This window comes from Spermophilus citellus, assembly GCF_964194105.1.
Source record: "Spermophilus citellus genome assembly, chromosome: 18".
Taxonomy (NCBI): Eukaryota; Metazoa; Chordata; class Mammalia; order Rodentia; family Sciuridae; genus Spermophilus; species Spermophilus citellus.
Genome location: NC_138200.1, coordinates 43200620 through 43228484, shown reverse-complemented (window position 1 = coordinate 43228484; position 27865 = coordinate 43200620). Strand labels below are relative to the sequence as shown.

The following is a 27865-nucleotide window of genomic DNA, read 5'->3' as shown; positions in this document are numbered from 1 at the left end:
CAGTTAATACCCCGTCTTGCAGCTGGCCACACCAATGAACTAAAATGAGCCAGATGTGCTGGTTCTGGGATTCCACCCACTGCTGGCCTGGGAACCAACATGCTGGGCCTTCCTGAAGCACCGTCCATAAATCAGGCCTCCAGGTGTCCCTACAGTCATCTTGAGAAACAAAGATGTTCATAAAGAATGCTTCAGCAAATTCCTGGTGGCTACAGAATCCACAGGACCATTGGAAGGTTGGGGTGAAGGTGTCTCTCCCATCCACTAGATAAGCTGGCTCTTAAACTTGCCGGGCATCTGCAGGTGGATCCTGCCTGGCGCTGCCCAGTTCTGGGAGAACAGGTGAGGATAGCAGAAGTCCCCGTTTCAGAGGAGCACAGTGACAAGTTCATTAGCAGCTTGAGCATAGCTGGCAGAGCCAAGGGGCAGCACTGGATGCAGGGGAACAGCCTGGGCATAGAGTCAGCCAGACTTGGACGAGCATTTGGCTCTGCCTCCGGGAGACCCGATGTACTCCTCTGCAGGCCTTTGCATCTCTGAAATGCTCATAGGGGCTGTTGGAAGCATTCTGACAGCCAGGCAAAGTGCGCATAGCTAATGCCAGTGACTTGGGAGGCTGAGGCAGGAGGATTCATAGTTCACGGCCAGCCTCCGGAACTTAGACCCTGTCTCAAAATAAAAGGAACTGGGGCTGTAGCTCAGTGGGAAAGTGCCCCTGAGTTCAGTCCCCAGTACCAAAGGAAAAAGTTCCAGAACAGCAGTTTACAGGGAGCTGGGGACATAGTACTTAAGAGACACGTGAGCCTGGGTCAAAGGGGCTGCCAGGAGTTCTAGGGGAGGTGGAAGGGAGGAGGGCTGGGTTCCAGAGGCCGGGCCTGCACCAAGAGACAGGGACACAGTAAAAACAGCAGGAACAGCTCTGCTGGGGCGGGGCTGAGACCAAAGAGGCTCTCGAACTGAAGACCACCAGGCCCCGGAGACAGCAGGAGCACTGGACAGTGTGTGGGCCCCAAGGAAGTGGGGGTAGGGCTGGTGAGGGGCTGGCTGGGCTCCAGCAGGGTCTCCCAGCCACGCAGTGCCACCCGACCAGTTTCTCAGGAGCTACCACTGTTGATGGGGTGCACGTCCCCCAGAGGCCATCACGCTGACTCCGCAGCCTTGCTGGCTGGGGAAAGGGACTTTCCAATCACATTTCATTTTCCAGTTGAGGGAGCCCATTGGGTCCCCACAGAGGAAGGAGCTGATTGACACAGGGACATCTAAAACTCCTTTATTACCCTGAGTGTAACAAACAGAACACAGTCACAGTGTAAAAACAGCAGGCCACGACACAAAGTGTGCACCAGGGACACATTCCTTTCTGCAGCTAGTTATTTGGAAAAAGCCCAGTTATGATTGTAAAAATTTTATTCTCTTTAATAACAATAATAATTCCACTAAAATTATACAAAGTACATTCAATACTTAAGGGTGGCTGGGGGAGGGGAGAGGAAGCCTGTTTGGCCTGGAAGCATCATCTGTCGACTCCCACGAGGAAGCCCAGCTGGGCCCGGGAAGCTGGGGGCGGAGGTCCGGTTGTGAAAAATAAAAATGTGGATGCGTAAAAAAAGACCACCCACAAGGAAGCAGGGTGAGCGTGCATGTTCCTGGGGAGGGGCGGCCGGCATGGGCATGCTGCTGCTGGGCCTGGGCTCAGGCGGGCTCCGAGTTGGTGGGGGGCAGGTTTTTATGCTTGAAATACTGCACAACTTGCTGGGGCAGCTCTGCCAGCACAGCTTTGGCCAAAGTCTCTTTTGCTGCCTGCAGGGTGGAGGGCGGGGCAGGGAAGAGAGAATAGGATTAATGAGCAATTCCGGAGGGGCCCCATGCCCAGGAGCTGTGACCACAGGTGTCCATGGAGGACTGACAGGGCTGAGAGCCAGGGTGGTCTGAGGCCAGTGTCCCTCGTACCAGCCCACCTGATGTCACCATTAGCTGTGCCTGCCTTGATGTCAAGTATAACTTTTTTTTTTTATACTGGGGATTGAACTCGGGGACACTAGACCACTGAGCCACATCTCCAGCTCTATTCTGTATTTTATTTAGAGACAGGGTCTCACTGAGTTGCTCAGAGCCTCACTGTTACTGAGGCTGGCTTTGAATTCACGATACTCCTGTCTCAGTCTCCAGAGCTGCTGGGATTAGAGATGTGAGGCTTGGGAGGCTGAGACAGGAGGATTGCAAATTCAAAGCCAGCCTCAGCAATAGCAAGACACTCAGCAACTCGGTGATACCCTGTCTCTAAATACAAAGCAAAATAGGGCTGGGGATGTGGCTCAGTGGTTGAGTGCCCCTGAGTTCAAACTCTGGTACCAAAAAAAAAAGAAAAGTCTGACTCTTCCCGTGAGCACTGGAGGTGCCTGGAGTAACATTTCAGGACAGACATGCCTGTGGATGCCTGTAGGGGGAGAGCGGGGTGCACAGCCTCCCCATCTGGCCAACTCGTCCTGAGCACCTCCCTGGCTGGTTCACTGCTGAAGGCCAGCCACAGGCCAGGCACAGGAAGGTGCTCAGGCACTGTCCTGCACAGGAGCTGGTGACAGATGTCCAGCATTCATCCTCAGGAAACTAATGCCAAAGAGGAAGGGACACCATCCCAGGCAAGTCCAGAGGACATGGGGCCAAGAAGTAAGGACCACGGGTCACTTCATGCTGAGGCTGGTTGCCAGGATCTGAGCCACAGCACCCAGAGACGCTCTCAGTGGAGGCAACGAGGCTCAGGAAGGTGAGGGCTTCCCAGGACCACAGAGTGAGCCTCTGGTCAAGTGAGGGCTGGGCCCAGGCAGGCCATGCAGGGTGGCATTGAGAGACTCTTCCTCTGGGGCTCCCCAGGGGCCCTGCTACTGACTCCAGCCTCCTTGTGGGTTGACCTGGGTTCTCTCACTGCAGATAGGACCAGAGCCACCTCCAGAAACAAGGGCCTCTTCCATCTCTCCATGGGGCTGGCTGAGGTACGGTCAGCAGGAATCCCCTCTCATCCTCTGGCCCCACGAGAATAACTCCCGTTCTCATCCAGTGCTCAGATGGAGGGCAGGTCCTTTGGGACACCCTGCCTGGAGCTCAGTCGGGACCAGGTGCCTCTCTGTATTCCACCAACTGGTGGGACAGTGCTGGCCTTGTCACAGCCTTGTCTGTAAGCACGGCCTGGGGCGAGGCCTGGCAGCGTGGCCCTGAGGAAGTCCAGGGAGCTGAGTGGGGAAGCATGTAGACTTTCACCCTTGACAGTGCACAGTGGTCACCAGGGCCCTGGGGCCCCCCTCCAAACCTGGGCCCCCACTCACGTGGCGGAACTCCCGAAAGGGCACGAACTGCACGATGTCCCGGGCTGCCTCCTCGCCCGTGTGGGAGCGCAGCCTGCGGCTGTCCCCATCCAGGAACTCCATGGCGGCAAAGTCAGCGTTGCCCACGCCCACAATGATGATGGACATGGGCAGCTTGGACGCCTGCACCACGGCATGCCGCGTCTCCTCCATGTCGCTGATGACACCATCCGTGATGATGAGGAGGATGAAGTACTGCTGCAGGGAGGGGTCGGCGGGCTCAGCAAAGCCCTCGCCCTTCCCCCAGCTCCCCAAACCTTCCTACGCCTGGGCTTCCTGCAGAGGGGCAGCCAAGGACGTCCCCAGCACCTCCCCACTTCCCGGCCTGATGGGCTCCTCTGCCGGTCACAGCCACTCTCCTCTTACCCCCGTGCTGTTTCGAGCTCCCCTGTTCTGGTCTCTCAGAGCCGGAGTCAAGGCCGCTCTGCTAAATGGTAGGACTGAGGGCACCCGGCTTAAACTGCTGGGCCTCAAGTTTCCTCATCTGAAGGCAGGAGTTGCCCTTGAGGAGAGATCACGCCTGGCACACGGTGGCGCTCCCTCAGGGTCTTTCCTGATGGGTGCAGCTGGTGCAGGGAGGCTTATTTTGACTGGCAGACTTTGGGGCCTCCCCTCCTGTGCTCCTCGGGGGCAGCAGTACCTGCACCCCCTTCCTTCCCTACTCAGCAAGGTCCCAGATGCTCTGCAGGGCTGGGCGAGGGCATCTGGGCCAGCACTCCGGGAGTGTGGGATTCTGCTGGTGAACAACTAAGTGGCTTTGGGTCACATCCAGACTCGTGTTGAAATCAGAACGGGCAGTGGCCTTTCCAGGTTGTGAACTGTGCCCAGGAGGCACCCCGTTCGGTGCTGGCGCCTACAGCACCCTCTGACAGCTCAACAGAGAGGCAGGGGCTCAGCTCTCAGAGGCGCTGTCCCCGTCCCACTCCCCGTTCCACGATACAGCTCGCTTCATTTTTACTGTTCTCCTCAATTTGTGGCCAATGATGCTGATCTTTCACATGCAGTGAAATCTAATGTTTCTTACAATTTATCTCAGCAAAAGAAAACCACTGAATAGTTAATGTGGGTGATCCAAGGCAGAACACTGGCTGGACGGTGAGGAGGGTGAAGTTCAGGAAGGTGCGGGGTAATCCCACAGGTGGGCCCCGATGCCACACTGGCCACAGCAACCCAGCTCTGGCCTCAGCACCCTCTGCCCCTCTCAAGGGAACTGTTTTCCCTACCCATAAAATAAGCAGGTAGCTCTTCTGGTCCTAACATTCTTTCTTGGGGACTCCACCTTCTAGTCTGACTCTTTTGATTGCCAGAGAAAACTGGGGCCCATACTAGTCAAGGTCATGGAGCTAAGGACGGCAGAGCGACCCCAGGTCAGCACTGGGCCACCTTCTCATCCAGCAAAGCTGTCTGTTACGTGGGAAATATAAGCCCAGGATGCTTTGTTCCTCTTTCTGTCCCCCAAGTACAAACTGTGGAGGGAAGGAGCGGGGTGAGCGATGGACTGCCACTCCCACCCCCCTCTCCAGGCAGCTGTAGTCCAGCTCCAGCGCTGTGTCTTTAAGAGAACAATCCCTGGCTGGGGATACCTGTTGCCATGGAGATGGCAGCCTGAATCCTGTAGTGGAGGGCTGCTGCGCCAGCCCCTCCTCGCTGGCTTTGGTGGGGGTGTGATGTGAACCCATCTAGGCCCCATCTCCCAAGCTCACCATCGTTCCAGGTCCCTTCTTTTAGGTGACCCTTGAGTCCACTTTAATCCCACCACAAATAATTCAGGGCAATATTTCTGGGGCACCCAGGTTGGCAGGAGGGAGGGCACCAAGAGGCTTGGCCTCCTCTGCCTGTCATGGAGTGGGACTCGCTTCCGATCTACGTTCTGCTCAGACACCTGCCGACCCAGTGCAGTCAGGACTGTGCTGAGGGAGGCCGTCCCCTGGGCCTGCGGCCTTCCTGCAGGGAGGTGGGCGCACACAGGGCCTGGGGCCTGCAGGGCCAGGGGGACCAAGGGATGGGTGAGGAGCCCTGAACACAATGACGGCTTGGCAGGTCCTCCCTGTCATCCTCCCATTGTGAGTTCTGTTTCAGAGCCGAGAAGTGCAGCTCGGGGGGCTGGGTGATGTGTTAAGGCCCGTCACCAGGTTCCCATCCAGAGCTGCTGGCTCCAAAGCTGGAGCTTCCCCAGGTGTCCTGCTCCACCACTTGCTGGCACCGGTGGCCTGTCACTGTAGGGCCGGCAGCTGAAACTTTCCTCTCACCTGCATCCTGGGGTTGGAGGACATGAATGGCCAGAGCAGCAGGGAACAGGGCCCAGAACCTGGGTGTGACCCTCACTCCTGAGTGCCAGTCCCCACAGTGTGTGTCTGGGCCTGGCGCTGGCAGACCGGGCTGGCTTTGGTGGTGAAGAGTAGCCAACAGGCCCTGGATCTGTCACCCAGTCTAGGCAGGGCCAGGGCTGTCCTGGAGCCTCAAAGATCCATCACAACCCTAGAGCTCACGGCCCACCCTCAAACCATATCTAAGGGAAGGTGGGAGGTGGCCGTGGAGGGACTCCAGCAGGAGCGTGGGAAGGGGCCACCTCAGGGTCAATCGCCTCCATACCCTCCTAGGTTAGTTCCCTCTGCCTGGCACGGTCCTCAGACACAGCTTCAAGACCCACCTGAGTGCCAAGCCCTCGGTCCCAGGCAGATGGGAACCCTGCTTCCACCGCCAGCAATGAGCCCCGGGGTGGGGGGTTCTGCACACTCATCCCTCCCCTCACCCCAGGGCATCTCCGGGGGCCCTGCACACACTCCCCATCTCACACAGGCCTGGGCCTTGTCTAGGTCTCAGAGACAGCCAGTCACACCAGGCCAAACCCCTAAACCCGAACCCCCAGCCCATTTCAGGAATGAGTATGTGCTTCCTCCTTGGGGATCTTCAGAGTGCCCGGCTCTACGTAGCTGTTCCCCTAATGCAGTTACACATGATTTGATTTATACAAAACCAAGTCTTGACCATGGAGTTCCACGCAGGGTCTGCAGAGACCTGCGCTTGCTCTCCAGCTTACATTGAGAAGCCGGCAGCCCAGGGCCCTGTGATGGAAGTGCAGGGAATTCTCGGGCTCTTCCTGGCCCCTCCTCCACTGGGACACTAGATGCCCAGGCCACCAACCAGGACATGAACAACAAGGCCCAGGTCTTAGGAGCCAAAGCAGAGGGAGGGATGCAGAGTCAGGCTAGGAGTCCCGTGCCCCTTCCCCACCCGCCCAAACCTGCTTAAAACTCTCTGGTGGCTCCCCACTGCCCTCGGGAGAAAATCCAGGCTCCCTGGTGGCCCCCAGGCCCTGGGGGAGCTGGCCTTCCTTTATAGCCTCACCCACCTCACACAGCCCGCTGGCCCCACATGCCTTCCATCAGTCACACCCACATACCACGCCCGGGCCTCTGCACATGCTGCCCCCTCTGCCTGGACCCCTGTCCTCTAGGAGGCTGCGCTCCCCAAGTCTCAGCTTGGATGACACGCTTCCAAGAAGACTTCCCCGAGCCCTCTGTCTGGGTTGGGCGCCATCTTCCTGATCCGGTCTTGCATTAGCACAGGCCAGGTGGCGCCGTGTCCCCGCTGCTCCCCCAGCCCAGGCCCTCACTCACGGGCAGACCTGGCTCTCTGTGGCCACCCCATGCTGCACAGAAGCACTGGGCAAGGAGCAGGAGTGAACGGGCGCCAGACCTGCAGGAGATGCCCCCACTCGGTTTCCCTGGCGTGGGTGTGCACGTGTGGGCCTGTGCCTAGGGACAGGGAGGGCCACGCCACACCATGGTTCCTCCAAACCAAAAAGCGGCTGAACAAAAGCACCAGACAACCCCCAAATTACTTCCCGTAGCTGTGGGCTCAACTGTGTGTGGCATCGCTGAAAGCTAGCCAGAGAGGTATCCTCAGAAGATCTGGCCGCCAGGCAAGCTCTGGGCCCAACAATGACATGCCATCTAGCCAAACCCTCAGGATGACTCTGGAGGGCAGGGCCCAAGGTACAGGAAGGAATGCTCAAGTTCACAGAGCTTAAGCTGCCACCCTGTCACACAGCCAGGTGGTGGGAGATGGCCAGGTCCGTGGGCCTCCAAGGCTGAGGCTGAAGCCTCCTTTGGTGCACCCTGTGAGCAGGGAAAACCTGAGGCAGGGGCGGGATGGCTGTGTCCACTTCTGGGCCTGACTGGGAGGGGCAGGTGGGGGCCCTAGCCCTGCTCTCACAGTCCAGGTAGGCTGAGAGACCTATTCGAGGTCACACAGCGAGGGTGGGTGACAGAGTTTGTCACCACAAGGGGAAGGAAGTCAGGAGGAAGCCAGGAACAACAAAAAGGATCGTGCTGCCCGGGGTCAGGACCAAGTGTGTGGACCTCGAGACCTCTGGTGACAGGAAAGGCCAACTGCTCCTCCCCAGGGGGCCCTTAGCAGTTGTTGCTGGCCTTCCCTGGGGCCCTGATTTCCCTCCAAACCTGGGGTCCATCCAGGCAAGCACTGTGCTGGGCAGAGTGACCCTGGGTGACCCCAGGACTGGCATCAGGTCCTGCCAGAATGGACCCTTGGAGTCTCCAGGCTTGGGACTCAGGGAGCCAGAGCCTGGAGGGTGGGGAGGAGCCAGGAGGGGACCAGATACGCAGATGCCCAGGATGGCCATTCGCCATCTATTCCAGATGCCACACCGCAGCCTTGGCAGCCTCCGGTCAGGTCGCCACGGCTCTGCCTCGTCACTGTCAGGAAGGGCCATGTGGTTCTGCAGCCCTCAGAGAAAAGCAGGCCTGGCTCTACTTGAACCGAGGAGGTCAAGGGTCAGTTCAGGGCCTTCAGGACCACCGTCTCCTAGTCACCATCTGTCCTGGGAGGACAAGCCCCCTCCAATGGGAAGGCATTGCCCCTGGATCACAGCTCTGCTTCCTGCTCAGCACAAGGGAAGCTGCTCTCTGGGATTCAGAGCCCAGGGCGGGTGGAGCCAGTCCCAAGGGCCAGGAAGTGCCAACCCCAGCCTGGTCTGCCCAGTGTCGGCAGGCACCTGGCCGCCAGCTGCCCCAGCCTGGCATGCACAGGCCGGGGGCTGCCTACTTACCGTGGCCGTCTGCTGCTGCGTCGCCTGGGCTGCAAACCTGGCCACGTGGTTGACGATGGGGGAGAAATTGGTGGGACCGTAGAAGCGGATGTGGGGCAGGCAGGCCGAGTACGCCTGGGCGATGCCATCCACGCCTGCTTCAGAGAGGGTCGGGTCAGCCGCCGCCCTGCCTGCAGCCGCTGCTCACGGGGCCCGTTCTGTTCTCACCCACAATGTCCCTGTGTGGCCAGTATGGGCCCCTGAGATGCTCCTGAGGTCAGGGCCAGGGGTACAGAGCAAGGGTGGAGTCAGGCCGTGTTTGAATCCTGCTGTGGGGCCTGGGCGAGCTGTCCACGCTGCCTGAGCCTGTGCCTGGCCTCTCAATGGGACAGATAAGGTGAAGCCACCTGGAGGTCCATTCTGGACGCTGTTTGGCAGCTGCTCGAGGGAGCAGGGACAGGGTTGTCTGCATAGCCCTGCACACAGTAGGTGCTCTGGAAACAGCTGCTGATATCCCACTGCCCTGTGCTCTTGCCCAGAGCCTCTGACCAGGGATGCAGTGGGCCAGCATGAACCTGCACGAATGCCTCTGGAGACCCACCCCCAGGCCAGACAGCCCCCAGAGGAGCACAGGGCCACACTCCTGGCCAACGGATGCCCGTGGTTTCTGAGACAAGAGTTGGTGACTAGATGGGTGGCCCTTCTGGGTACAAAGCTGGACTGGCTTTGGGGACACCCAGGGAGGGTAGATGCTCTGCCCCAACTGAATGCTAGGCCAGATCTCATGATGGTGAGGGCCGCCTCCTTCTCTCCAGTCCCTCTCTTCCTTTCATAGATTCCAGAACTGTCCCTGGGAAGCTCAGAACACCTCGCGGGCCAGGGTGGTGAGTGCAGACTCTGCCCTCGCTGACTCACCCACGGCTCCACTTAGTCCTGGGGGCCTGGGAGCAGGCGGGGCCTTCCAGCAGGGCAGGAGGGAGGAGGAGGGAGAGCAGAGGTCAGCAGACCCCTCGTCCCCTCTGCTCTACACAGCTCCCTGCCACTGACCGTCCAGGGAAGTGAACCAAGGGGGCAAAAGCCCAGAGAGGTGCAGTGACCTCCCCAAGACCCCCAGCAAGAAAGGGCAGCAGCGGCCTCAACCCGTGACTACCTGGCTCCAAACCAGTTCTTCCAGGCCTGTCATCTCTAGCAACGTGATGGGGAAGGGATAGAAGAAAGGGACGGAGACTGGCTCCTTGCCGCCTCCCCCTGCCGAGGGTGCAATGGCTGCAGCAGAGCAGGTGGGTTCGCACTCACCTGAGCAGAAGGGGTTGGTGGGGTTGAAGTTGATGGCGAACTCGTGGGAGACCTGCAAGGCAGAGTGCGCTGAGCAGGCCCGCCCGGCCCAGCTCCTCCAGGGTCAAGGCTACTGACCCTGCCTTCACATCAGCCTCTACCTCCACCGCAGGCCTGGCCCGCAGGGGCCACCCCCGTCACTCCACAGGGACAGCTGAGACCTTCCATGTGACCCCAACCCCTTCTGAGGCCCAGGCTGCCTGTGCATCCACTCTGCTGAGTATCACTGACCCCGAGTAGGACAGCGGCACCCCTGAAGGCAGTGGGGTGGAGGCACTCTGGGAATGCCCCTTCATCACCGCTGCCACCATGGGTGACATAATTAGAGTGCCACTTGAAGGTTTCTCTGAATGTCAGCAGTAAGCCAAGTGCTTGGGCTCCTGCCAGTGAGCAAACTGGGACTGGCCGACAAGTGCTCAGAGCGGCCCTGGGGACCAGGCAGCGTGACAGGGCTGGAGGAGGGTGGGGACTCCCAACTGGTGGTTCTCTCAGGGACTGGTCTGGTGTTTCTGCCACCAGTCCCAGTACCCCCAGCCTGGGTGGACCATCAAAACCTGATCTCACACACTCCAGAGCCAACCCCTGTGTTTGTTTAGACCATTGGGTCAGGTCCCAGACCCATTCTGTGCAAGAACTGCACATCTACTGTATGCCAGGGCTGGGACACCATGGGAGATAACCAAGTGCCTCCCTGCCCCCCCCCCCCAGGTAGCCTACTGGGTGCTGAGAGGAGAGCTGTCAGGCAAGGGCTCCCAGGGAGCAGAACCTCCAACTTAAGAAGCAGCAGAGGGAATCTGGGTGAGCTAAGGCCATGTGCAAAGGCCCTGAGGTAGGAAGGAAGGTTCACATGGCAGAGGCAAGGTAAGTTAGGAAAGAGAGAGGGGCCAAGGTGGCCAGGCCTGGCAGCCAAGAGGGAGGCGTATCTGCCCTTTCCTAGCCCCATTCCAGTGTCTCTCTTGCCACTGCCCGACACTGGCCTGGCTAAGCCCCAGCCTCCCTAGAGTCACCCCGTGACATTTCCAAGAAGGCTTTTGCTCAAGAAAACAGCTCATTCAGCCGAGTTCTCTGAAAGCTGGCTGTTGTCCTAGCAACAGGCTCGTGCTGGGCCTGGTGTGCAGCCTGCCCTGCCCCCCACCCCCAGCAGCATCATGTGGGTCCCACCTCACATTGGGCAGGGCCAGGAAAGCTACCTCTCCTGCTCTGGCCCCCAGCCACTCCCTGAGGGTCTGGGTAAACACTGTCCTGGGGACAGAGGACAGGAAACAACAGCTCATTCTGGAAACAGGATAAGGCACACCAGGGCAGACAAGAGGGGGCACTGGCAGACAGATGCATGGACGCAGGGGCCCTCTGCGCCTGCTCCCGAGAGGCTGCTCTTCTGGAGACATGGGTTCCGGGAATGTTCTGGAAGATCCATCTGCCCCCTTGGAACCCAGGCCCCTGTGGTGAGGTGACCTGGGGCAAAGTCACATTAAGGCTCTGAGCCTTGGGTGTTCCCCGGTAAAAAGGGACAGTATCTCACTGGAGAGCCCTCCTCATTGGCTTTGCCCTCTGGCCACCAAACACCCTTGTCTGGAGTCCTGTGAGGCAGTGAGGACCTGCCCCCGGCCACGCCCAGGGACCCTCTGTTCTCCTGCACCTCTCTCCTGGCTCCCTCCCAGCCCTGCACCTGCTGCTCCCTGGCCAGCCCAGCGGCTGCACTCCTGGGCCTTGGTGCCCCGCCCCGCCAGGTGTCCCCACCAGGATGCCCCTCCTGCGGTCAGGGAAGCGGCTTCCTCCAGCCTCCCCTCACCAGCCTGCAGGCAGCCTCAGAATCGCCGGCCACTGCCTCCTCCGTGACCAGACGGGGAGTGACAGGCTGGTGAGCCCCATCGGCTTTCGGTAAGAATTAAGCTGGGCTGTGTCCAGAACATTCCAAGGCCTCTTTTCTTCCAGTTCTAGAGTGAATACAGAGGCGCCTCCCATGGAGCTGCCCTCCTCGTTATATTTTGAGGCAGGGTCTCACTAAGTGGCTGGCCTTGAACCTGTGACCCTCCTGCCTCAGCCTCCTAAGTAGCCGAGATGACTACTCCTGTCCTCAATGCCTCTGGGCCCTCCCGGCCTTCGCTGTCCTGAGTGTGCTCCCAGCCAGCACCCCTGTCCCCCTGCCCAGCACCCCTGTCCCCCTGCCCAGCACCTCGTCCCCCTGCCCAGCACCTCGTCCCCCTGCCCAGCACCCCTGTCCTCCTGCCCAGCACCCCACCCCCTGCCATTCCTGCTTCCTCTTGGCTCGGCCTCACCTCAGGTGCCTTCCCACACCCAGGCTGGCCTGGGGCCCTCCTCTGGGCACCCCCAGCCTGTGCTGCCCCATCTCAGCACCCATGACGCTGCCTGTCATTAGGGTTCCCAGATGGAACACAGGAGCCCGGGGACGCAGGAACTTCAGATAGACGGGGAATGTTCTGGTCTAAGTGTGTCCCGCACAACGTCCAGCGCCTACTCACACCTAGAAAGACACTGTCGTTCCACAAAGCTCCCACGTAACTGGGTGTCCAGTGTTTATGTGCTGAACCTGGCCACCCCATTTCCCTACTGGACATGGGCTTCAGGAAGCAGAGGCCACACGCACTGGCCCCCGTCATGGCCTCTATCAGCCTGAGGGTCAGGCCTGAGAAAGGCACGTGGCCTGGGGTGATGTCTGCGAGGCAGGGCCACTGGTCCCTGCCCAGGGCTTCCCAAGCAGACCCCAGAGAGGCCCACGGCCCCACCTGGGCCAGGGGACGCCAGGCCAGCTTCACTCACCTTCCAGTCTGGGGGCAGCTGGGCTCCGAATCCCAGAGCCGGGAACATCTTGTCACTAATCAGAGAGAGGAGAGGACAGCACTGAGGACACGGTCTACCACGCGGCCTGCGCAGTGGTTTCATTAATGAGGTTCTAGGCATAAAGTTAGTTAGAAGAGATCGAAATAAAACACACAGACAGTTACCTTATTTATATTGCTAGGTCCGAGACGGCTCACCTCTCTGGTTCCCACCTCTAGCCGCCCAGCAGGGCAGCGAGGATTACTCTGGGCTAGCAGGAGAGAGAGAGAGCGAACACGCCTGGGAGTAGCCCTTTATTGGGGAACAAGAGATTCAGGGGAGAATTCCATCCAATGAAGGTTGAGGGGGGGCTGCACTCCAAGGTCAGGGTCAGTGATTGGGTCCCCGGGGTCAGTGGTCAGGCACACCCCCACACGGATGGGCTCTCTCATCAGGAAAGGGTCAGGAAAGCTTCGACAGAGCCAAAGCGCCTCAGGCCCTTAACGGGAGCCACCCAATCACGTGTCAGAATGACTTCCCACAACACGGGAGAGGACAGCAGCTCTGCCCACCGGCCCTCCCTGGACCCCTGACCCAGGGTACCACCCTGCCCTCCCTTCTCCAGGGGTGGAGAGCTGCACCGCCACCCCTAGCCGCCACCATGAGCAGGTGGCCTCGGCTTCCTGGGCTGTGCCTGTGGCCGACGCGCCCACAACAGCACGTCCAACCCCAGAGCCCAGGTGCAGCTTCTAGGTCCTCAAACCAAGACCCCAGGAGCCACACAGCCGACACCATGTGGGGGCGGAACACGCCGGCCCCAGTCCTGACCTGCTCATGGCTGGGGAAGAGGCTCCCCAAACCAGAGCCCTGACGGGCCACTCTGGGCCTTTGGTCACCTACCTGTCCCTCATCCCTCCAGCCCTGGCCACTGGTTCCTCAGACACACAGAGCGCTTTCTCCTGCCAGTGTCAGGGTGCTGTGCCCCCCGCTGAGTCACCTTTCCCCCATCTATTCCGCAGCCAACTCCTACTCACCCTTCAAGGCCCAATTAAATGGTCCCCTCTCTGTGGGCTTCCCTGACCCCCCACATGCCTGTCCCTTGTGCTCCCAGAGCTTCTGCCCCACATGGTGACCTAGACTCAGAATCCAATGACTTCTCTCTTCCTCTTCTGAACTCCCTGGGGCAGGGGCGTGTCTCACTGGGTCATTCAGTGGACATATTAGGGTCCTCCAGTTGCCTTGTGGAGCGGGGGGCTGGGACAGAAGCAGGGACAGAGAACAAGCCAGGCAGGAGGCAAAGGGCTCAACCCCAGGTCCAGAGCTCACAGGGCCTTGTCAAGTCTGAATGCCCGGGAGGCGACTCGAGGAGAGGCTGAGTGGTCAGGTGACTGCTGGTGCCCACCTGGCCATGCAGGTGGGGGTTCCCCTCCCTGGCTCTGCGTGCTGCACCTCTCTTCATGTGGCCTGGAGTCACAGCCACCCCTCAGGCCCTGAACCCCTGGTCTCGGGTGCTCTCTCTCAGAGGCCAAGCGCCTCGGGATTCCTGAGCCGATGACCCCTGCTCCTCCCTCCGCTGCTTCCAGGGAGCCAGCCTCCTGGCCTCCTGGCCTCCTGGCCACTCTGTGACCTAGAGCTCCCAGTCAGTACCACCGGTGACAATGATGGCCCTCCTGTTGGTGGCCACACCTGCCAAACCTGCCACACAGCATTCCTTTGCTGACTTTCTACTGGGGATCCAGAGGTCCCCATGGAGCATGACGGTGGGAAGAGGGCCCACACGTGCCAGCTGCCCTGCAGGAGCTTCCAGCAGGAACGTGCCCAAGGGGCCAGCATATGTCAGGCCCAGGACTGGGAATGGCCAGATCCAGTGGCCCTGAGCGTGGGCATTTGGACAGAGCCTCAGCTCAGCCCTGAATGAGAGGCTACAGCGGTGGGAACAAGTTCATGTCCATTCCAACTCATTTCCTGACTGGCCCTGGGTGCTGGGTTCAGGAGGTTCCCGGCTCGGCAGGTGAGAGCCCGCGATCGGCCATCGGTTAGCAATGTCTGCCCGGGTACAGGAAGGGAGTACCCACGGCGTGCCCCGCGCTTTGCATTCCTGGCCCTGCCGACCTCTGGTCCCTCCCGGCTGTGGGAGCTGAGTTTCCCAGGTTGGCTGGAAGCCCAGCTGGCCTTCAGAGGCCCTCTCGAGCTCACCTGTCATAGTCCTGAATGATCTGCCCCACTGCCCAGATGGCCGACAGGTACTCGTTGGTGCCCAGAGGGTTGATATAGTGCAAAGAAGAGGGGTCCAGGGGATTCCCATTGGAGGCTGTGAAGTCTATCCCAACCTGCAGAGTTGGAAGGAAGGCTACCCAGTGTGACCGCTGACCCCAGCTCCCTTTCCCACCCCAGAGAGTAGCAGAGGTTGATGGGACATGGACAACCATGGACAACTCCTGTCCCTGCCCTGCTCCCCCGTAAAGTGGTCTGAAACCGAGAACTGGGTGATGGTATCACTGCTCTGCTCTAATGCCATCCAAGGCTCCCTATTGCCCAAGCATAAAGTCCACTGCCCAGATGTGAAACAGGTTAACTCACCCCCCAGACTTCTGTCCCTCCTCACTGTCCCCTCCTGCCACTCAGAGGCCAGCCTGACTCCCAATCCAGGCCACTCTGCCTTGCCCCCCAGATGACCAAGGGGCCCAGGCCTGGGGCTGCCGGGCAGGGCAGTAGCTGTCTCCACAGTCTCCGAGCCCTCAAGCACCCTAGTCCCAGGCTGGGAACCCCACACAGGGAAGGTGCTCAGTAGGAACTTGGGGCTGAGGGTGGACAGGAACTGGGGCTCTCGCTGCTCTCTCAGCCTCCAGGAGACCCCAGCCCAGCCCCTGGAGGGGTAGAGGACAGTGGTCAAGAACAGCCCTGGCCCAGCCAGGAAGGAACGAGAGCAGGAAGCCAGGAGGAGGCCCCTGGGAACTCAGCCACCGTGTGGAGAGAAAGGCCGTGGCCACCTGCACCCTCTCCCTGTGGGGGCTCAGCTCCCTGAGGCCAGGATGGCTGTGTTAGCCCTCGAGGGACCCCTAAAGTGGCACAGCCAAGATCCTGGCATGAAGGAGGTGCTCAGTGGATATTCGTCAAGTGAACCCACCCACCCAGGAGGGCAGGGAGGAGGCCTGGCCTCTCTGCAGAGGACAGGGCAGAGGAGGCTGGTGGAGTTTAGGGCCAGCAAGGCCAGTTCCCTAACTTAAAGCAATCCCCATGCCCTCCAGCCACTGGCTCTAGAGTGGTGGGGGACAGCGGGGGGCAGCAGGAGGTGGGCCTCGGCTGGGGAGCATGAGCCAAGCCGCTTGTCCCAGAGTCTGTGGGGCGTGACCCAGGCCTGGTAGAGTGGCACTTCACTGTGTGGACAAACATGCTGCGACTGGAAGGGACACACGTCCCATGTGCCTGTGATGGCAGGTGGCACAAACAGGACAAGGGAAAAACGCCCAAGATAACTTCAGAGAGGGCAAGAGCCCTGGAGAAGATAAGCCAGGGAGGTGTGACGGAGGAAGAGGGCACCTCCCAGGGGAGGTGGCAGCGCAGAGCCCTGGAAGAGCAGAGCTGGGTGTCCGGGGACAGACAGGAAGAGTGGCTGCAGAGGGGGAAGGGCAGGAGGGAGCAGGGAAGGCACTGGGCCAGCGAGGGGAGGCTCGGTGGCCCATGGGAAGGGACTGGTTTCTCTTCTCTCAGCTGTGCCCTGCGCTAAGCCCCAACTCAGCCCCTACACCAGGTAAACCACCTGTGCCCTCCTTACTGGGGCCAGTCCCACCTCTTGCCCCGGGGAAGTCCTTCCTGAAGTTTATCCCAAGTCCCTTCTGCTGCAGTAAACCCTCAGGGAAGACCACCACTGGGGTGGGGTGCGCGGAGGAGTCGGGAGCCTTACCGTGAACATGAGCTGGCAGCCCCCCAGGATGTAGTCCAGGAAGGAATAGTCTCGGTGTATCTGGAAGGATCAGGGGAGTCAGTGGGTCCCCAGGATTTAGACGTGAACGCCTCAGGGAGTTGGGGCTTCATGTCCTGAACTTTGATGGGGACAAGGAGGCCATCGAAGCAGGTGGGTCGGGTCTGACTACCACCAAGCCAGGACCTCTGGATACCAGGGCCTTCAGAGCAGCGGTTCTCTCAGTGGGTGGGGAGCCCTTGGGGGCAGGATCCCAGGGCCTAGTGTCAACCACAGCTGCCGACTGTTCACAGGGCGAGCCTCCACTCATTGGCATTGGAGTCTTGACTCCTCCGGCCCTCGCTGCCTCCCTGGTTAACAAAGAGTGAGAGCAGGGCTCTCGGCCACAGCTGCCTCTGCAAGTTACTGCAGCTGCTAAGCCACTGTCTGGCTGGCCCACGGTGTCCCCTGCCACCCAGTGACTCGGGAGGCAGATAGGGGGATCCCAAAGTTTGAGGTCAGCCACAGCAACTTAGCAAAACCCTGTCTCAAAATAAATAAAAAGGGCTGGGGACATGACTCCATGGTAGAGCACCCCTGGGTTCACTCTCCAGTACCCCAAAACAAACAAAAAATAAAACCCCAAAACTCAAAGCTCTGTATTTTGATGACCTTCCCCTCCTTTGGGCAAATACGGGCCTTTCAGCTTTGGTGGATGACAAGGGTCTCTTCAAAATGAATGGATTCCAGTGAATTCTGAAGTAGAGGAGGGGATAAGGGCTGATGGGAGGCAGGAGTAAGGGAGGCACCAAAAATCGGGAAGAGGATGTGGCCGATGGACGTTTCGGGATAAGGTCTAAACTGTGCTGACCGTTGACCAGGCGCTTTTCCACTGCAGTATCACGGAAGGGTCACGTGACCCCAGCCTCAGAGCTGGGGCTCCCGATGAGGAAACCGAGGCCAAGGGCCTGGGATCCATGCAGACAGACAGCAGCCCAGACTCGCCTTCAACCTCAGGCCCATGTCCAGGCTCTCCCTGGACCCCAAGCTGCCTTCCTTAATGTCCTTCCCTGTGGCCACCAGGGGACAGCATGCCTTGTCCCACAGCCCCGGCCCTAAATGCCCAATGTGTCCTGAGGGAGTACTGAGCTGGGGCTGTGGGGCTCCCTATACCCCCCAAGCCAGGAGCAGCCGCAGAAGGTCACCTCGGCCTGCCTCCGCCTCCACACGGGAAGGTGATACGAGAGGGATCCTCTCCTTGCTACAGATGAGGAGACTGAGGCTCGGTTTAGGTCACACAGCCAGGATGTGACCCAGGTGGGATCTGCAGCTAGGCCTCGCTGGCGGCAGACCCAGAGCCCAGATGGCCTGCTGGGGCTGTGCCCTCTGTGCTGGTGGCCCTGGCTGGCTCACTCCCGCCCACCCCACGACTCACCTTGCAGGAACGCAGGACAATGACGCCCGAGTTTTTGTAGCCCTTCTTCTTCCTCTGCTTCTTGGGGTTGATGCACTCCAGCTCCAGCTGCACCAGAGCAGGAGGTCAGCGGGGCTCCTAGGGGACGGATCCTCCCCAGGACCCCCTCCAGTCTCAACAGAGGGGCAGCCGCCCGGACGGCTGCACCAGAAGTGGCAAGAGGGTCGAGAGGAGGGCCTGGCCTCAGGGGACCAGGGGACAGTGCCTCGGTGTTCACTGGGGCAGGGCATCTCGATTCACCCCCACCCAAACCCTCTCTCCCAGGGACGGACAGAGAAACCGAGGCTCAGGGAGACTGTGCAAGGTCTTGCTCAAGGTCACGCAGCTGGAAACGGTGGGGAGTGTGAGCCCGGGATGCCCCTCCCCTGGCCCCTGCTGTCTCGGGGTCCTGGCACATGCACCCAGCTCACCGGGACGCCGTCGCGAGCCATGCACATCTGGGACACTGACGTCTGGAACTCGCCAATGAAGTCGTGGCCCCCGTCATTGTCATAGTCGTAGCACATGACCTGGGTGGGTCCACACAGTCACCCTAGAGCTGTCCCCAAGCGGTGCCCTCTATCCCCTTTCAGCTCCCAGGCAAAACCCGGGTCTTCTGTGGGTGGTCCCTCCCCCAGCCTCTGCCGGGCTGGCTGCAGGAAGTCCTGGACCGCCTCCTACAGGAAGCCCACGAGGCTGCTGGGCGAAGGAGAAAGGGTGCCCACCCAGGAACGGAGGGTGTGGCCTGGGGCCCTCTCTAGCCTGAGCACAGGGACCCCCACTTTAAGTGACCACACTGACTTAGCTTCGTGCCACTGAGGAGGAAGGCAGGATGCGTGTGCCCAAGCACGAGGCTCAAGTCTCACCACAGCAGCGGTAGCTGCAGGACTAGAGCCCACATCTCCTGGAAGCCCATTTAGGGATCCCTGCCTGGCCCAGCTGTCACCCGACCCGCCTGCTCACACCCCTGCCCCTCAGGACTGGGGACTTTTGGTGACTGGGGACCACTGTCCTCCCGAGGTGACCACATGTGCTACAGTTCACCGTGCCTGAGATGTTTCCACCCCTGTAACCCCAGCTCTGCAGCCTCCTGGAGGGTGCGGCAGTTTTAGAGCAGAGGCTCATGCAGGTGGGGATCCTGCCCAGGTCCCCAGAGGCCAGGCAGACCGGGGACAAGGACTCAGGGCTCCAGGCTCCTGTGCTCCCTCCCCCAAGGTGGGGTTCTTTCCATCTTAGGAAGGGGGCTCCCGGGATCCCAGGGTAGACCAGGAGGCCCCAGTGGGCAGCGGGGGAGCAGGGCCCCCAGAGGCCCCCTCACCTGGATGGGCTTCTCCATGTCCCCATCACACAGGGACACCAGTGGCACGGTGAATGGCTTCCACACGGGGTCCAGTGTGTACTTGATCACCTGTGGGGGGAACAGCTCTGGGTCAGGCTGGCCAGGGAGGACGGCAAGTCAGGATGGGGACATCCCCAGGTGCACTTCTAGGGAAGGAGGGGAGCATCGAGGGTCTCCCAGGGGCCGCTGCCTGGCCGGGATGGCACAGCCCCACCCTGAGCGGTTGGAGGTGGCAGACCCACTGTGACCTCCAGGCCCCGGGCCCCCACCTCAGTCCTGTGCACCAGCATCCATTTGCCATCATCCCCGGGTTTGTAGAATTCCAGGAACGGGTCCGACTTCCCAAAGAGGTCCTGGGAGAGCAGAGGGATGTGGGCCAAGGGGCACAGCCCTCCCAGATGGGTCCCCAGCCCCCCGCCCCCTCTACCCTCAGCCTCTGCAAGGCTCAGCTGGAGACCTGGGCAGCTGGAGCCCACCCGGCAAAAACAGGCCATCACAGGGTGGTCACAGCCGTGGCCGAGCCCCGAGCCCCCAAGCCCCTGAGTCCCCGAGCCCCGAGCCCCCGAGTCCCCGAGCCCCGAGTCCCAGAGCCTGCAGGGGCTGCAGCCACAGCATCTGCAGCAGGGCGGGGCTGCAGGAGGGCACCCACTCCAGCATAGGGCCAGGCACCCGCAGGAGGTGACATTTCTTTTAGTGAGCATCTGAAAACCTAGAGCTATCCGGCTTGTGGTGCTGGAGGGATGTGCTGGCCTTTAAAAATTAACGTATTAAGTTGAAGAAAAGCAGCACTCTGAAGAGGACACAGATGAAGGGGATAAACACGAAAGCAGATGAGACTCTTTGTGAGACAATAGTGTCAAGGAGACAAGTAGAGAAGGAAAGGGCGGGCAATCAAAGGCCACTGCCTGAGGAGGTAACATGGAAGCACGGTTTGATGTAAGGAGGGAGCCCTGAGTGTTCAAGGAAGTGTCCCAGGCAGAGGAAAGAGCAAGAGTCAAGGTCCTGAGGCAGCAGGGCACGGTGGTGCATGCTCTAATCCCAGCAGCTCAGGAGGCTGAGGCAGGAGGATTGCAAGCTCAAACCAGCCTCAGCAACTTGGTGAGACTCTGTCTCAAAATAAAAAAATAAAAAGGGCTGGAAATGTGGCTCGGTGGTTAAGCGCTCCTAGATTCAATCCCTAGTACCCTCCCCCCGACACAAAAAAGATCCTGGGACAGGAGTGTGCCTGGTTTAATCTGGGGACAGTGGCTGGGAGTATGTAGCTCAGGACCTAACACATGTGTGGCCCCGGGTTTGATCCCCAGCACTGCCAAATGAATAAACACATCTGGGGACGGCAAGGATGCTGGTTTGGTTTGGAAGGTAGAAGAAGAGGTGGGGTCAGAGTTGGGGCACTTGGGGGAACATCAGGTAGGGGCCCCACAGGGCACTGAGGACCCTGTGAGATGGGGTGCTGCACAAGTGGGATCCCGCTGTGTCCTGAGTGCCCAGGTGATGGGAAGCTCCCTGTCTCACAGGTGGGGAGGTCTTCATCTGGAGTGGCCAGTGGGGGCCTATGCAAGGCCCGTCCCCAGGGGACAATGAAGGTGATGGCCAGAGAGAGCCAGGTGACACAACCCCAGGCCGGGGTGGGGACCCTGCTCCTGCTGGAAACCCCTTCTGCCTGCCTCACCTTCTTGTCCAGCTTCCTGCCCGCCAGGCTCAGGGTGATGACTCGGTTGTCCGACAGCTCCTGGGCTGCGATCTGCAAGGTCAAGGTCAGGGCTGTGAGGGGAGGGTCTGCTCCTCCCATCCCTCCCCCACCTGCCAGGCACAGTGGGTTATGGGGGGAAGGAGTGAGAGGGGTGGGGCCAGGTGACCTCGGACAAGTTTCTTGTCTTCCCCAAACCACAGTTTCTGTCATCTGGAATGAGGAATCAGAAGGTGGCTTCATGTGGCTCAGGGGAGGGGACCTGGGTGAAGCAGTGATTAGACTTGAGCTGAGGGAGAGGTCTGGGCCAGGGAGCAGCAGGACATGTCCCCCCTGCAGCCCCAGAGAGCCCAGAACACCCAGGGTCAGCAACTGCAGCAACCTCATGTGCCGTCGGGGAAACTGAGGCCGGGGGAGGGGGCAGGGCCACCAGAGTTCCCTCGGCTCGGATGGTCATCTACCCTCCCGGCCTTCCCCAACCACCCACCATGATCCTTGGACCCCAGCCCAGCCAGGGCTGGACCAGCTGGGAACAGGAAGCTGGTGTGGAAGCCTGAGATGGAGCCATGGTGACCACTGATATCTGGGGGCGGGGCGGGGCACTCCAGGCGACAGGAAGAGAGCAGATGGGGGTCTGTGGGGCGCCCAGGGTGTGCGGTCAATTCAGCTTGCCTGGCCCGGGCTTTCAAGGGAAGGGGCAAAGAGTCGCAGGGGTGGGGCTGCAAGGCTGGGGCAGCGGGGGTCCCTCAGCTTTGAGGGAGGGAGCCACCTGGGGTGGGAGCGCCAGGAGCAGGCACCCCTCCTGCACCAGCACCTCGTAACACAGGGACAATCTGGCTACTGGGGCTGCCCAGGGGACTTCCTCTTGGGTCTCTTTTCCCTCATCGGCTAACGGGGTTGCCCTGCCCTCTGGGGTTGCTGCGCTCATCCCTGAGAAGGGGCTGTGCACAGCACGGGGTATGCTTGGGCATGGCACCGCAGGGGAGGCGCTGAGCACGCTGAAAACCAGAGCCCCCAACTGTGCCCCCAGGGAGGGCGGTGGGCAGGGACCCGTGGGGAGGGGGCTGGGAGGGAGCTGGAGCCGCCAGGGAGGAGAAGGAGGCCCCGCCCCAGCTGCCTTGGGGGCCTTCTGACAGCGGCCCCCAGCGCATCGTTTGTGGCCGCCTGGAGCCCGTTGCTAAGAAACCTGTTGCTAAGTTGTAAGTTGGGCCTTTTTACTCCAAACAAAGCTGGTGATTATCTGCCGGAGAAGGGCCCATTGATGGGGGAGGGCAGCAGCAGGGCAGGGGCTGGTGCGGGACGTGGAGAGCCTGGACGTGGAGAGCCGAGGGGGCTGGTACCGTGATCAGGCCCTTCCCCGCGGGCTTGTCGTTCATCAGCAGCAGAGGCCGGGTGATCTTCTTGCTGGAGACGATCTGGTGACAGAGAGAGGCTCTCAAGGAGGTGGGCCAGGGGGACAAACCCTCCACAGGCGCCATTCAGCTGGCCGCCTCCTGCCAGGGCTGCCAAACCTTCACCTGCAGAGTCTGACCCTGGGAGGCTGAGGGCCACCACTGCCAGCCAATCAGAGCAGCCAGGACACCGAGACACTGGCCAGAGGGGGGGGGCTTGGGGGTGGCCTCCTGCAGTCTGGCTCCACTCCCCTGGCTCACTGCAGCGAAGGTCCTCAGGGCTCTGCTCTAGAGACCACTCAGGGAGTCCTCCCCCAAGTCCTGGGAGGGCCTCCTCTGGGCAAGCCTGCAGGGGAGGCGGCCTCCCGTCTTTGTATGTATTTTCCTTGCTAACAACAGACGTGGGGTTCAATCATAGAGAAAGGTAAAGTGAAGCACATCAGGAAGTTCCCTTCCTGTCCCCTTGTCCCCACCGGCCTCAGGGGCCTCCGCCCTGGTTTCCTGGGTAAAGGCTGGGTCTTCACGCAGGTCTGAGGACACACCAGTCCAGGCTGCTCCTGTCCCCTCCCAGGTCCACTCCCCACCCTTCTCTGCCTGCTCTGGGCCCCATGCACAGTGTCACCTGGCTCTCTGTCCTTTAGCTTTTGGGGGTTCAGCCAATGGGGCCACCAGCAGTAGGATGGCCGAGGCCAGGGCTGGCGTGGCGAGAGCTTTGTCACTACCCTGTCCTGAGGGTCCCTCCCCTGGCCGCAGCTCTCTCCCAGCGTTGGCAGTGCCTGGTGCTGCCTCCTGAGGGCTGGAGGTGGTTAGGTCCACCAGGGCCAAGTCCTGGGCTGCTCTGCTGGCCCCACTGGTTCCCTGTCCCTATACTTAAGCTGACATCCAGCCGGACCCTGACTGTACCCTGCTTCTCACACAAGAAGGGACCTCAGGTCCTGCCTGCCCTTGCTGTTTTAGTGAACATCTGGCTCCCCACGAGGCCCTCTTTCACCCTCCCTGTCTTGCCCCATCCTTAAGTGAGACTGTGACGCTCAAGTCCAGGGGCAGACAGGGGCTGGCCAGGGCACACGGCCTCTCTGGCCTCCAGCAGCTGACCAAGGCCCAAGATGGATGGGAAATGTGGTCCAGAGAGGGCAACAAGGGGCCGAGGTCACACAGCGCCAGCTAGCGCAGGACTGCTCCCAGGGGACCTGGTTGTGTGCAGGTGTCCAGATGAGGCAAGGCCAAGGCTACACCTGGTCACCTCTAGTCCTGGGACGCTCTGGCCACGTGGGACCCACAGTGCAGCAGCAGTTGGTGGCACTGCGTTTGGCTGTCCCTTCAGATGGGAGCTCTCCTGCCTGGCACCAAGCCCACCCGCTGTACCCCCGCTCTGGTGCCTGCTGGCTCCCTCGGTGGTCTGCACCTGCACTTGGGGAGGCAGCGAGGAAAGAGGGCCAGGGAGAGCAGGTGCCGGGAGAGACTGCCCGAGGGAGGGGCTACTCCAGGGAAGCTGGTGGCATCTTGGGGGCTGCCCAGCTCACCGTGCCCAGGCTGCAGGAGAACTGGCCCAGGAAGTCATGCTCCTCCAGCTGCGTGCTGGACCTGTCCTGGTCAAACAGGGCAAACTTGAGCTTCTGCACCTCCTCAAAGTGGTAGTCGAGGACAAACTTCTTGGAGAACGCAGGGTTGAGGTTGTTGACCGCCGTTTCCGTCCTGTCATACTGCAGAGGGGCAGGGCGGTGGGAGTCAGATTCAGGGCGGCTGGCTTGCCCCTCTCAGGATGCCAGAAAGCACTCTGCCAATCACCGACTCAGGGCCAGGCTGGAGCAGTCACTACCCCAGCTCATAGATGAGAACAACAGGAGCACAGAGAGGTGAAGTGACTTACCCAAGGTTGAACAGCCAGCAGGGCCAAGGCCAAGATTCAAAACCTGGATCTGACTCTACTACCCACACTCTTAACCTTTCAGCCCTAGCTCCATTCCCAGGTACCAGGGTAAGAGCTTGGGCCCTGCCCCTGCTGCATGAGTGACAGAGGGCAAGTCCCCCTCAACATCTGGGGGAATGGAGTCTCTGTAGTTCTTAAACTTTTTACCTTGGAAGAGACAGAGCAGTTGAGAGGAAACAGAAAGAAGGAAGTGGGGAGCCCTGGGGAGAGGTGGGTCACAGAATCCACACCCGGGGACACATGTTTGCATCTCCTGCCCCCACATGGAGACTGAGTCCAGGGCCGCTCTTTTTATTTTGAGACAGTGTCTCCCAAGTGGCCTAGGCTGGCCTCACACTTAGGATTCTCCTCCTCAGTCCCCTGAGTCCCTGGGATACAGGTGGGCACCACCACGCGGGGCTCAGAGTGTGTTTCTGGTTCCTGGAATCCTGCCCCAACAGCCCCGCTGGACACGGAAGCCCCGTGAGGACCGTGCGCCTCCCTGTGGGCGGTGGCGTCTCTGAAACAGGAACCGGCCTCCTGGCCTCTGAACATGGATGCCCCAAACCACGAGTCTGGGTGACGTCTATTTTGGGGCCCGGGCTCTGTTGACTTTCCTCCCACCCAGTCTGTTTCTAAGGCTTGAGTAGCAGCCACACAAGAGGTCTTGGCCTTGGGCTATTTTTAGCCAGGGTGGCCCGACTGGGTGGGAGTGGAGGTCACTGGGAATGCCTGAGTGGGGGGCACCCCTCCCAGAGGGGCACGTAGGGCACCAGAGGTCTGGCACTGAGCACTGCGGCTCCCGCACATAGCATATACCTGCCACAGGCCTGGGCCACCCCTGGAGATCTGGGATGACCCCACATCCAATTTCCCACTTCCTGCGGCACCCCCAACAGACTGGGTGACACAGAAAAATCCCCACCCTCCAGGTCCTATTTCCCCTCTGCAAACAACAGAGGGCAACAAACCAAGCACCTTTTTTTTTTTTTTAATCACAAGCAGCTGCCAACATCTGCCGGAGGCCTTTGGAACCACAGTATTTTCATTTAGTGGCTCACCATGACCCAGTGAGATATTTACTTAAAAAGGAGGCTGAGGCAGGAGGATTGCGAGTTCAGGGCCAGCCTCTGAAACTTTAGGAGACCTTAAGCAACTTAAAGGGACTTTGTCTCAAAATAAGAAATAAAAAAGGCCTGGAGATGTAGCTCAGTGGTGAAATGCCCCTGGTTTCAATCCCAGGTACCAAAAAAACAAGCAAGATCCATAGGTATTCTGAAAAATAAGCATGCATATAAAACTCTCTGGCTACCAAACCAACAGGTGGGTGCCTAACCATTGGGACTGTCTTTAGGTTTCAATTAATTTTCTAAATTGGCCACTAGGAATGTAGTTCCCTCTAGGAAGAGGAAACAAAGCAAGTTTCAACACCTGAAAGCGCGGGGTTGCAGAGTCTCCACCGCCTTCTCAGGGCTGCTCCCCTCCCCAGGCCTCGGGCCCAGGCTCCAGCTCACCAGTCCTGGCCTAGGACACCAGCCGGGTTCCCGGCCTCCCTCCCCCACAGCAGGCACCAGAAAACGAAACCCCCATCCCACAGAGGAGACAGGCTCAGAAAGGGAGAGCCCCTTATTGGGGCCACATAGCAGGGAACAGCATTGCTGAGGCTGGAACCAACTCTAGGGCCCAAAGCCCGAGCGCTGACTGTGTGCTCATTTAGAGACAAGGGGAGGGTTCTTTAAAAGTGGAAGGAAGGGAGCATTTTGTAAAACTATAAAATTTCTAACTAAGTTACAACCATTTAAATGTTACAATATAAAACAATGAATATAAAATTATAATTGTGCATTCATGGATCATGATAATTTAGGCATATAATCATTTCAGTATTAGTTTGAAGAGGCGCAGTTTCCACGTAGCCTCCCTTTGCCACCCACATTCTCCCACCTCCAGGCCTGAGCCCCGGGGTCGCAGGTCCAGCGAGGGGCCCTGCCCAGCACCCGGTCCTACCTTGCCCAGCACGAGTGCATGCGCAGGGCCTCACCTCCATCCACCTGCCGTTGTTCTCCGTAAAGAGGACGCAGAAGGGGTCGGACTTGGAGGTGACGTCGCGGTCCAGCAGGTTCTGGCCGCTCACGGACAGCTCCACTCTGCACACACAGTGCTGGGAGCCCAGGGGGGTGGCCCCAGCCCCTGGGGCTCCCCCGCTGGGTATGTAGGCCATGGGGGTAGGTGGTGGCAGCAGCAGCTCCTGGCAGTCTAGGGGAAGAGGGGTGAGGGTCAGGAGGCCGCCCCTCCAGAGGGGGTCATTGTCACCTGGCCTGAAGGGCATGGGAGAGAGGGGACGCGGTGTTGGGGGGAACCTGAGCCAGAGGCTCGGGGGAAGGAGAACGCACAGGATGCACCACAAAGGAGCCTCCGGGAGGTGGGTCTTGTTCGTCTTTGAAGTTTTCTGTTTTGGCCATTCTTCACCCGTGAGGGACCCGCAGTGCTGCTCACATCAGATCAGCAACACACCAGGGGACGCAGGCAGCCCGACATCCACGGTGACGTTCACTGTCCCAGGGGAGCTGGGCTTCTCCTGAGCAGTGAACATGCCGGCAGCCTGTGGCTACGGGGCCACGTACGAGCGCTCAGGTTTCCCTCATTGCTTTGGCCACCAGGAAGCCCACTTCCAGTAGCTTATTCAAAAGGTGACCTTGTTCGTTGTTTCTCATGCTCATTTTGCATCTCCAGCCCAAGCACAGTGGCTTGGGCACAGGGAGCATTGCGAGTGCGTTTGATGACTGAAAGAAGGACGAATACAGGAATGAATGAACATGGACCAAGCTCACATTCCTGAGATCCTGCCCGCGCTGGTCTTGATGGTCAACAAAGACCCACCCTTCACTACTCCCGGCTTCCCCCAATCCTGGGCCCATGTGCCCCTCTGCTGTGGAGGCTGCTCCTGACATCTTGACTCTGCTCATGCTCTGCAGTCCCGCGTCCCAGAAGACAAGCTGTCCCCTGGGAGCAGGAGGGGAGGAACCAGTGGTGGTGAGCTCTGAGTCCCCCGCCCCAGCCCTGTAGAGAGCCCCCCCCCCTCGGGGTCTCTGTTTCCTATCTGCTATGTGACAGGACGGCACATCCCTTAAGACTCCTGTGGTCAGATTTCACTCTCATGGCAGGTGCCTGCTTAACACAGGCCCACCACCCAGGTGGACGAGTCCAGTCCCCAGACACTCACCCCACAGGGGCCAGCTGCCAGTGCCTCGACTCCCCTCATGGTTCAGTAGGTAAATGACCCTGCACTTCCCCAGAGGAGGAGGGAGAAGAGGAAGATGGTGGGAACACAAGGTCCTGTCCCTGTGCTTGGGAGCACAGATAACACGTCACTTTTACAATCTCCCTTCCCCATTCAGTCTCACGGGGCAAGTGGTAGCATTGCCCCATTTTCCAGAGGAAGAAATTGAAGCTCATTCGTTTCCTCCAGAGGGTTTACTGAGCAACTACTAGGTCCCAAGAACTGTGCCGGAGCTGAAGACCCTGCAGGAAGAAGCCTGTCCTCTGAGACTCCTGGAGAGCCCCGATCCTGCCTGGTGGGGACACAGTAAGGGTCCAGAACAGCAGCCAGGTCCTCTGGGGAGCTGGGTTTCAGCCCGAGAGTGATGGGAAGTCTTG

At 59.9% G+C, this 27865-nt stretch overlaps 1 protein-coding gene across 3 annotated transcripts; it reads right to left on the bottom strand.

The window, feature by feature from the left end:
• Positions 1-1286: 1286 nt before the first annotated feature.
• CPNE2 (copine 2) lies at positions 1287-26464 on the bottom strand. 3 transcript variants are annotated; one of them, XM_081274502.1, is made up of 15 exons: positions 26250-26464; positions 23823-24002; positions 22249-22323; positions 20891-20962; positions 19488-19571; positions 19198-19287; positions 18311-18409; positions 17862-17948; positions 16430-16489; positions 14722-14855; positions 12526-12658; positions 9706-9757; positions 8431-8564; positions 3321-3557; positions 1287-1800 (listed from the first exon to the last, which is right to left on the bottom strand). In XM_081274502.1, the coding sequence occupies exons 1-15, from the start codon at positions 26427-26429 to the stop codon at positions 1693-1695; spliced, it is 1725 nt and encodes a 574-aa protein (XP_081130628.1). In that variant the 5' UTR covers positions 26430-26464; the 3' UTR covers positions 1287-1692. The 3 variants fall into 3 exon arrangements, with proteins under 3 accessions (XP_081130628.1, XP_081130630.1, XP_081130629.1); XM_081274504.1 differs by having other exon boundaries at positions 1291-1800; positions 26216-26332; XM_081274503.1 differs by having other exon boundaries at positions 1292-1800; positions 12526-12580.
• Between the last annotated feature and the right edge of the window lie 1401 nt (positions 26465-27865).

Excerpts from the sequence above, each read along its gene's own strand:
- CPNE2 (XM_081274502.1), bottom strand. The coding sequence starts at position 26,429 with ATGGCCTACATACCCAGCGGGGGAGCCCCAGGGGCTGGGGCCACCCCC. Across the intron at positions 19,288-19,487 it reads TGCTGGTGCACAGGACTGAG|GTGATCAAGTACACACTGGA; the intron begins GTGGGGGCCCGG and ends TTCCCCCCACAG. Across the intron at positions 8,565-9,705 it reads CACCAACCCCTTCTGCTCAG|GCGTGGATGGCATCGCCCAG; the intron begins GTGAGTGCGAAC and ends TCTCTGAAGCAG.